This window comes from Amphiprion ocellaris, chromosome 19 (genome assembly GCF_022539595.1).
Source record: "Amphiprion ocellaris isolate individual 3 ecotype Okinawa chromosome 19, ASM2253959v1, whole genome shotgun sequence".
NCBI classification, from domain to species: Eukaryota; Metazoa; Chordata; class Actinopteri; family Pomacentridae; genus Amphiprion; species Amphiprion ocellaris.
The window spans coordinates 26,273,370-26,284,020 of record NC_072784.1 but is presented as its reverse complement, the minus strand read 5'-3'; the positions used below and the strand labels follow the sequence as shown (position 1 = coordinate 26,284,020).

Genomic DNA, 10,651 nt, shown 5'->3' with positions numbered 1-10,651 from the left:
AATAGTACCACTAGTAGCATTCTAATGGTTATTTGGGCAACTGATCCTTTGATTAGTCCAGAAGATAGGATGCAGGTGCTAGTGAGGAGGAAAAGTTCATTCATAAAGTCCCACAAGACAATGCTCCAAATAAATAACTAATAATGATCAGAGCAAATCTTGTAACTGAGTTGCTGATATAGAAAAAAAAAAACATTTTGAAAAATCGCATTGTCCATGTTTGGGCTAATGACAGCTTATCCAACAGGAGATGCTCTTCCACCTCCTCCTGCTTCTCCTGGCCGTCTGGACGGTGACACTAAAATTTTGTAGTTTTTCACAAGGAATTTGATGATGTGGTGTATCACACTAAACGCTGACAAGTAGGGAGTTTTTAAAGAAATATAGATGATGAAAGAAAGAAAGTGATGCAGTCAAAATCAATAGGAACCAAGTGCTACAAATCAAATAAACAGCATGTGTAGCAAATCCAGGGAATTTTAACTGAATAAAAAGTAATAGAAACAAAATATGTAAAGGAAGGTGCAGGTCTATATAGAATATGGTGTAAATAAATAAATACGACTTATTTTTGATTATAGTGCATCTGCAATTATATTGGAAGAATGCATTTAAAACATCTGTTCTCATGTAATAATTCAGTATAGCTGTTTCAAATGCTATAAAAAGAACATTAAAGATGCTGTGAACAGACTGCCAGCTGAGATGAAGATTTAGGTCACTTCTGAAAGTGTAGAGGTAACCAGACAGCTTCTGAGGTCTCTGGGTTATAAAGCCCTCAGGGGAAGTCGAAGGTTTGGACATGCGCTTGTTTTCATAATGCTGGTTCTGGAAATAAACTGTGGCTTAATCTGATGCCTGACAGCAAATACCATTTTTCTGTAGTGCTTAAAACACACACGACAAAAGGAGATTAGCACTCAGATCTAAACTACTCTCGCTTCAGCGCTCTATTAAGTTTTCTCTTTCAATCTTAAGAGTGCTTTCTCTCTGTGCCACCAGAGTGTGATGATATAGATCGCTAATGACTTATGCATTTAATTCCTGTTATAATTACTACTCTAGAAATAAACAGACCCCAAATTAACACATGGATTTGGTTTATTTATTATTCACATAAGTGCATTGTCATTGCAGGATTAATATTGCACGGTACATAACATTAACACTTTTGGTTACCTTTCAAAGATAATAAAATACATTATGTATGTCAGCAAAGGGGAACACTATAAGTCTATAGTGAGAAAGTGCAACAATCACATTAAAGCAGCAGCAGCATACAGAGTGGCCACATAGTGGAGCTATTCAATAGCATAATGATGGTCTTTTACATCAGGATTCCTCTGTGATTCTGGTTTGTTTTACTTTATAATGATGTCTACTTGGTTTTTAAAGGAGTAGGTGACAGAGAAGCTCAACCCCAGAGGCAGGACGTGGAGCAGAGACACTGGGTTTTGGCTGCTGGAGACCTGATCACTAGATCCTTGATGATCTCCACGGTACCAAACAGGGGGAACAGCTTGTCAGCGAAGATCTCGTTGTAGGTGTAAATGTGGAGGTGTCTGTCCACGTCGTAGAAGGACAGCTGGCCGTTGTCGTAGTCGAGGTAGATGCCCACCTTGCGGGGGATGAGGCCGGGCGGCAGGGCGGTGAAGGGCACCGTCAGCGCCTTCAGCTCAGTGCCCCTCTCCAGCCGCAGGGTCAGGTAACCCGTATCTGTGTTCAGGGACTTGAAGCCTTTCCTCAGGGCCGACTCCTTGGCCACGCCCAGCCGCCAGTCCCGCTCTCCCACCTCCACCTCCCAGTAGTGGCGGCCGGAGTCGAGGCCCTCCACTCCGACGGCGCACCACCAGCCGTCGAAGCGCTGGTGGTAGTTGGGAACATCCTTCCTCTCGAAGCCGCAGCGCATCCTCTTCTCATCAGTGATGAGCAGATCGGGGTTGGCCGTGTCCAGATCCAGAGTTACCTCCACTGAGAGAAAGAAACAAGGTTTGAGCTACTAGACAGGTTGATTACCTCGATTAAAACATTGATGAAAGTCAATGTTGTACCTGCAGCATCTGCGATCCAGTCCCACACTGCAGAAAAACAAAGACATGTTTGTCTGATGGTGCAAATGCATCAACATATTTTACGGAATCACAATGCTGTGTTGGGAATCAATCAATAAATTTTTTTAGTGCTTTTCAACAAACCAAATGCAATTCAAAGTGCTTTCAAACAACTGACAAAAGACAGAATGTTAAAAATAGATTTAACTGTGCAACAAAAGAGCAAAAGTGAATCGGAAAAAGAGAAAAGTTGCATAGTTCAGACAACAAATGATAAATAAAAGATATGTTCTTTGTTAATTGCATGGTCCCTGATCAAATAAATGAAGAAATTAAAAAATTAAATAAATAATATAATAACAATAAATACATTAATGATTACACACAGTAAACTGATTATAATGAATATATTAATGTAAAAAGTTATTAATTTTTAAAAAACAAATTAAATGATGACTAAATGTAATAAATAAGTATGCAATACTAAAATTATCAAATTATGAAACATGACATAAATACCAGCCTGTATATGAAAATTTGTTTTGAGAATACTGAGAAAAATACAAGAATATTGAAGCTAACAAAACTTAAATTCACCCAGGATTTTGAACTAAAAATAAATATAAATAAGTAAGTATAAATAGTGTCTATTTTTTGCTCTCTTAAATATGTATATTGGAAAATTTATGTAAGTAAACATGTAAATATGTATTGCATACTTTCATTATTATATTTTTCCTGGGCACAGTGAATTCTTTGGTCATGAGTTTTATCTTCTGTCACATCATATTCTAACTTTAGGTGCAACTGTCATTTTTGTTTGTATTTATTATCCGTTTTTCGTGCACATGCATGTTTGCTTGTATGCAGAAAAGTTGGATTTTTTTTTTTTCTTGTCTGTTTTGCCTTGATAGACTTGGTTGTGCACATTATCCACCGTCATGGTATGGATGTTCACTGTTGATTATGACGGCAAGCTGCCAAGATGTAACTGAAACCCAGTGAAGTGCTTCTATTTCATAAATAATTTACTTCCTGATTCTCAGTGTGGATGCTGACTTTCAGTATAAAACTCACCTGGTTGGGGAATGTATGATATGGCACCTGGAGGGAGATAATAACCTCATGAGAAAGAGATGTTTTCCAAATATACAACAAAACTGATTAATTTCTGATGTACAAACCGGACTTCTGAGTCTTCTGCTTCCACAAGAGCCACTGCTGCGGTATGGTGTCCTGCAGGAGAAGAAGGCGTCACTGATCAACTGCAGATAACACAAAACGACTGAAACTGTGAGACTTATAGCAGACTCCTACCTTATCAGGTCGCTGTAACATTAAAGTCCACATCACCAGCTCCATAGCAGTCAGCAGGTTGGGAACACGACCCCAACGCCAAGCTGACTGCAGGTCCTCCAGAACCTTTGCCACAGGTTCTCCGGGCCACACGCTTTGCTGCAGGATGATCGATGTGAATAAAAGGTGCGTAGCTTGAAGGAACAGATTAAGGTGAAATGTTTGTTTGAGCGTCCCACCTCAGGCTGAGCTCTCAGGTCCTTGATCCAGCTGAGGATCACAGCTTTGGCCTGCAGCAGGTCCTGTTCATTAATCAGATCGGGATGTTTGTCCCCGGCCACCTCTGGCCAGCCGTCAGTCTGCATGGGCCTCTTCTGCACACAGACAGATTATATTATTTAGTGAATGTACCACTAAACCTTACATTCTGCTCCTGTACTTCCTCCTGGAAATTCCTCAGATGAGCACCTTGCTCTCCAGCATAGAGGCCCACTGCAGGATGAAGCTCCTGCAGAGAGAAGTTGGCCAGGTGTCATCTTGGTTCCAGATGTGCTCCAGAACTGCTGATCTCTGCCAAAGAGAGAACAGAATATGGGATTAGTGGAGGCAAAAACAGGAACAAAGACTTAAAATGCCTCCCTGATAATTAATTAAAACACTAAAAACTCATCTCTGTGTATCAAGATTACACATTTACAACTTTTTTCCATGACAATAACCACTTAATGCCTTGAAATGACTTAATCGCTGCAACTCAGCACACCAGCTTACATACGACTCTGCTCAAACACTCTAACTACTCTATGCTACACAGTAATTTGTAGTATCTGATTAATTCAGTCATAGAAGTTTGAAAAAGAACCTGAACATGTGTGTCATTGGTACACTGCAGCCCTGGCACTGACTGCTTTTTTTGCTCATGATATAAAAACACCATATTAACATTTTGACAAGATTAAACACTAGATTTTTACCATAGAGGGCTTTTAAGAGACTCATGACTTCTCATTTTTAACCTAAAAACTGTAATTTCACTGTTGAGCAAGTTAAGTTTAATATATTCTTCACTTGGCTGACGTTAAATGCTTCAACAAAACAGTGGTTTGGTACCAATATCGTTCAATTTCCTTTGTTTTTAGGAGAAATTTGTTCATTATCTTAAAGTGTTTATAATCCCATCACTCCTGAGAAACTACACTGATATGCGATTCATGTGCAGTCCTTAGATGCTGTACCTGGCACACTCGGCTGACGTCTCGAGCCAGATCCACAACGAACAGCTGATCCTCATCCAGAGGTTCCCTCTTCTCCTTCTTTGCTCTCTTGTGCGATTCCTGTGAGAGGAAAATACAAGCAAAGGATTTTCTGTGAGAAACTATTTGGAGAGGGAGAGAGTTTTTAGAAGAAAGAAAAAAGACATTCAGAGGACATTAGTGCTGCTTCACAAGTGCTTTAGAAAGTAATAAGGTCAATCAAGAGAGGAGGCGGTCACTTAGCCTGATCAAAATGCACATCGCGCCTCTGATCCTGTCAGCAGAAAAGAACGACTCCCTCCCACCCCGACTCTCTGCCTGGATTCATCTCATCACCTTCCTGCATACAGCAGCTCTTTCTTCTCCTGGTTTAAATTAAACCAGGGGGGATAAATGCCAGCAGTCACATCACGTGCTGCTAGAAAAATGTTGTCTTGTTTCTACTTAAGCACCAAGGTGACCCAAAAACCTTCTGCCAAGAGAATAACAGGTTTGAACATTAAACACACAATGTTTTAACCGAGTGAGCAAAAAACTGTTACCTTTATCTTGGCCGTGAAGTTTTTGGCCGGCTCCACCATGAAGTGAAAACACTGCATCATTTTGGCTCACGTCCTAGAGCGAAAGAAACAAAAGGTGCTGCTTTAGACACCTAAATGTCTAATTTTACTTGTAAAAACTTGACTATTTGCAGCAATCACACAACGCATTTAGGATTATTCTGGTACATTCGAATTTCACAGCAGTTTCAGAGCAACTTTTTGGTTAAACTTTCCCACTTTTGTGAGCCTGAATGAGATATTAGTACGAGTGAACACTTTTATTACACTACTGGTGCTTCAAGGACACATTGTTGTTGTCAGTTTCCTCTGAAGAAGGCAACCTCTGAACTGGAACACTGCTCATGTTTACTTCCAAAACAGCAGTGTCATGTAAATCATTAAACACGTGATGGAAACTTCACATGGCAGCAGGATAACAGGATGACATGCAAAAAAACTGATTAGCTTGAGAGATACTGCAAAATGAGTCACAATGTTTTGTATTTCTTCCCCACGAAAATTAATATGAAAAAGCAGGTAGGATTTTTGCTTTGCATGACGCCTGCAGAATATGATTTATAGGTAGAGCACTACAACGCCTTTATTTGCTATGGTATGTTGTGACACATTTTATCAAAACATTGCAGCTCTTGTGATTCGTAGATTACAGTTCGCCATATTGCAATATCAATAATATGAATTTTTCAGCACAGGAAACACAACACCTGAGTGTGATCTCAACCACTTGTCACTGGCAAAATACACATAAATGATGCACAAACAAAGTTCAGTGAAATTATCTCGGCCACAGAGTCTTTGAGGACCTCATAGATTAGAGGCGACACCAGATGTGATGATTAACTGGAGCAGTTAAGGCTTCAGTGTGAAACGTGACAGAACCCGCATGCTGCCCGTTTCACCGTGTCCTTGGTGATCCTCTCTTTCTGACTTCCTCACTCTTTTTTTCCCTCTCCCTTGTCAGAAAATTACACCAGCTCAGTGTGTGTCTGGTTGGCAGATTGGATGACCAGTCTGAACTGGTTCTCACACAGACCCAGACTGAGGAGGAAGTGGGTGAAAACGCACTGGCACTAAACAAAGCCTGCACTTGCACGTCACCCCACTTCACTCTGAGAAATTGTGTTTCTCTGCAGTTTTATGAATCACACTGTAGGCAGTCCTGGTCAGGCCCAGTTTTAAAGCAGCTCCACCAAGCTGCAGCATTCAGGTATGAATATCCTGCACCTGAAATACAGTCAATATGATGATTTTATACGCAGCTTTACACTAAACAGAACAGATACACATTTAGTTCTGGTAACTTGTCATTCAAATTAAACTAGCTGTCTAATTATGAAGAGAGGATTCATTCATGCTGTGGGAAAACATGACCATGCAGCTTTGTGCAGTGAGGCAGCGACCCAGTTCGAGAGCAGCTGATGACTGCGCATGAAGTAAACACACACCTGCTGTGTGACTTTGCGGCAAATCTGCACTATGTCCGCAATGATATACATTCCACGCAATGCAAAATGTTTTCTCTGCTGCTGTGCATGTAACAGAGTGGCATGTTTATACATTTATACTCGTTAATGCCAAATAATCCGTTCCTGCAGTGCGTCCTGCACAACAACACGGCGGATCAAAACGCGCACTTTATGCGCAGCTCACCTTTTTCCTCAGAGTTCCGGTGAGGTTACTTGGGGTTCCTCTTCCCTTAAAAGCGAGTAGCTGCCCGGTTCAGAAGTGTTTGGCCTGTATGCTGCAGTGTCTGACCTTGTTTACATACCAGACTGTCTGTCGGGTTCTCGGGGAGCTTCGGTTTTCTTCGTCAGTGACGAAAGCAAGTCGTCAGTGGGCACAGATGGCAGCCATGTTGGTGAGGACTTAAAGGAGACTATTTCTGTGATTTCAGGCTGTAATCATGAACTCGTTAAAATTAGTTGAAAGTGCCACCATCATTTTACTTGAATATTTCCACTTTCTGCTCTTTTATATGCCTACATTACTGCAATTTAGAGGGAAGCATTGTGTTTTCACTCCACTACATTTATTTGGCAGTCATTGTTGCAAACAAAATATGCAGTTAAATTTAAAGTTGATAAAATGAGCTTGAATTCAACCACATACATTAAGTGTTCTATGGCCCATGCAGAAGTCAATGGTTGACCTTTAAATGGGATCAACTCATGAAAGGGGCCCAATTTAGAAAGTTCGTCTCTCAGTGAATATTTACCAATGGTTGGAGAGTTTGAAAGATGTGAGCTGATATCCTGAGTTAAGAAGTCACACTACCACCCCTGGTAGTGTGACTGTCATGAATCAGAGAGTTGAGGACCCAAATGCAGCCACCAACAGCAGGTATGTAAGAAACTAAAAGGGAACTTTAATCAAAAAGCCAGTGCAAAGAACAACCCACAGTCCAGATTAATCCAAAGCTTAGGGAGCTGGTAAAATTTAATGAAAAATACAAAAGGTAACCAAAGCAGAAGCAGGAAATAAAGAAACACGCAAAGTCTCAAAAAACTAAATGTACAAACAGGAGGCAGTGAAGAACTTAGTCAGGTGTACAGGAAGTCTGACACGAGGCAGGTGAACAAAGTGACGAACAGAAAGAACTGACAAACACAGGAGGGAGAGGCAAGACTATCTGAACTGACTATAGAGACTATACACAGGTGAAATGAACCAAAAGGGAAAAGTCAAAGAACAGGAAGAAAAACACAAGCAACACACAAGGAAAGGCAATGACAACACAAGAAAAGCACTCAGAGAGTGCAGTAATCCACCAGCATTGCTCAGTCGTTGTATGATTTCCGATGGATTTAATCTTTAAAAACTTTGTGGTCCGCAGTGGTCAATTTGTAGTAGGATCACAATCATGTGATCATCAGCAGGCAGCTGACGTGATGTTCACTTGTAGTCATAGTTACAGTGCCGCTGTGCCGCTGTCTTGCAATGATATGGAAATCTTTAACAAATCTGTCTATCCAGACTGTAAGTCGCATCACTGCCAAAATCTAATCAATTGGTCTTTGTGTCATTTCTGACCTTCCCTGAAAATTTCGTCTAAGTCCGTTAGTCCGTTTTTGAGTAATGTTGCTAACAGACAGACAGACAGACCGACAAACCAATGCCGATCGTCACATAATTCTGCCGCATTCCTTGGTGGAGTCATAAAAGAGGAAGTAACTGAAAAGGGAAATGACACCTACACTTAGACAAGCAGACACAAAAAGAGAGACACAGGAAAGACAGATAAAGGAATCACAAAAACTAAACAAAACTAGCATCTGACCCCCTCCTTACGACTGGATATGGTCAGTTTTCATTTCAGGTCTTTTCCTGGATGACCTCACAAATTTTAGAATAGCACTGAAATATTTTTTACTGGTGTGAGGAAATCAAAAGAAAGTGGTTTGAGGTAAATGCCACACAAAATAAGCCTGTTTGTTTGTATATTGAGTATGTTCTACTGGACTGCACAGCACTAAGTCAGTGCTAGAGAGAGGGTTGGCTATATGAGAATATATGGAGGTTTAACCAGTAATTTAACCAAAAAATATTCTTTAAAAAAGACATCAATGGTTGTCGGTAGGTTCACCTTGCTAATGTTGGAGTCTGTTGTGATTTAATTACCCTCTGACTTTGTTAATTTAAGGACTCTTCCTGCATACATATCATATTTATATTCTAAATACATGTATTTTAAATGAAAATAGACCTTGTTCTCACCCGGGTTACTTGACATGTTCAGTAAAGAGGTGACAGGACTTGATGGTATTTTAAATTTAAGCTTCAAGTTTTACTTAACCTTTATTTCACTAGGAAATTAACATTAAGAATATCTTTGCCAAATATTCTGGTAGGCTTGTGATAGAATTGTCCATCTGCTTCTTTGATCACTGCTTTTTTAATTAAATGTAACTAAAACAGAACTGAATGTAAAGTCAAAATACAGGACGTTTAGATAGTATTAAGATTATGATAACTCCCATTGTGTGCTGACATGTTACCAGACAATATACTGCCATTAAAATATCTACAACACTTAATAATTTGCCAAAAACTATATTTACATTTAGATGATGATGCCAGAAATCGACTCCTTGTGATCACAGTCTGTGGGATGTTTTGTTATGGAAATTCCAGATATTCACAGACACTCATACTTCTGTTATTTAGTCAAAGCAGATGGATGGGACTGTCTATTTCCCGCAGGCTTGTCAGGCTGCATCTGTTCACACTAACAATGAGCTTTTATTATTTGTTATTTGTTTATGCTGATGTAGATTCCTAATTTTGATATGACAGAATTTTCCTTGTAAATATATATTTTAGTCAAACCAGGAGCTAACATATTTTTTCTTTAAGATATTGCTGATTACAGTTAATTGTTATCATAAAAAAAAGATTGATATTCAGTATCTTAACTGAATAGTTCCCAATTTTTTCCCCCTCATTTCTGTGGAATATTTACCACCTGAAAAACTGGCTCTCTTAAACAGAGTAATAACAGAAGTTTTTCTGGATAGTGGAGAAACAACAAACCTATTGGGATTTAGGCTCATAAGATATTTGGGACAAACGTATCCATGGAAACGTGTTTAGCCTGTCGAGGTCATTTCACTTTGGACGGACATTAGAATTAACAATCCCCCCCAAGAGTATGCAATCTGTCATTAACAGCCTGATCTCATTTTGTCGTCAGTGCACCAGTGTCTTTGCACAAGCAGTCCATGCAATTTATAGGCCGTCTTCCTCTGTTAGTTTCTCCACCAGTGGGCTCCCATAAGACCAGTTTGGAAGCCTCCTCATCCTGATGTCTGACAAGGTAACCAGCCAGCTTTAGACGCCTCTCACAAATTTTTGTTGATACTTTAGGCAGTTTTCCCTACAGCTTGTTTCTCCAGGAGATGTTCAGGGCCATAACTAGCAATCTAGAACTGATTCTACTGTTGCAATGAAGAGACAGATTTTAATATCTCAATCGATGTTTGTTTTCCAGATGCTTATTAATTTGTGACATGCTTTCCATGCAAATGCTTTTCTGATCTGGATGTCTTGCTTTGAAGAGCTGATCCACGATCCCAGGTACCTGAAGTCCTCCACCCATGAAATCATTCCTCCTTTTCTGGTGATTAGTTGTTTGTCTGTGTTAATATTAAGTGACACAGCCTCAGTCTTTTTGTCATTTCTATGCAAACCAATATTCGTACAAGAAACTTCAACCCTGTTAAGCAATTCTTGAGCCTTTGTAATTTCCTCCTTAATCAGGGCATTTGCTAAGATGAGATCTGTAATGACAACTGGTGCAACTCGCCTGCTTCTCCTTCGCTGAACTTTGAAACCGAGTTCTTCACTTTTACCTTCCAGTGTATGCCTCATGGTGTAATCGAGTACTACTGCAACAAGAAAAGCACTCAGCAAGCGCAGTACTGACGTATAAGTCCTGATAAGTCCACAGCAGTCGATTTGTAGTAGGATCGCAATCATGTGATCATCAGCA

General features: G+C 40.0%; 1 protein-coding gene across 1 annotated transcript; it reads right to left on the bottom strand.

Moving 5' to 3' along the window:
- Positions 1–1,083: 1,083 nt before the first annotated feature.
- On the bottom strand, positions 1,084–6,963 carry si:ch211-120g10.1 (butyrophilin subfamily 3 member A3). Its single transcript, XM_023265417.3, has 10 exons — positions 6,814–6,963; positions 5,143–5,215; positions 4,583–4,681; positions 3,816–3,917; positions 3,587–3,721; positions 3,369–3,506; positions 3,236–3,287; positions 3,129–3,155; positions 2,052–2,078; positions 1,084–1,971 (listed from the first exon to the last, which is right to left on the bottom strand). The coding sequence occupies exons 2-10, from the start codon at positions 5,200–5,202 to the stop codon at positions 1,415–1,417; spliced, it is 1,197 nt and encodes a 398-aa protein (XP_023121185.2). The 5' UTR covers positions 5,203–5,215; positions 6,814–6,963; the 3' UTR covers positions 1,084–1,414.
- Between the last annotated feature and the right edge of the window lie 3,688 nt (positions 6,964–10,651).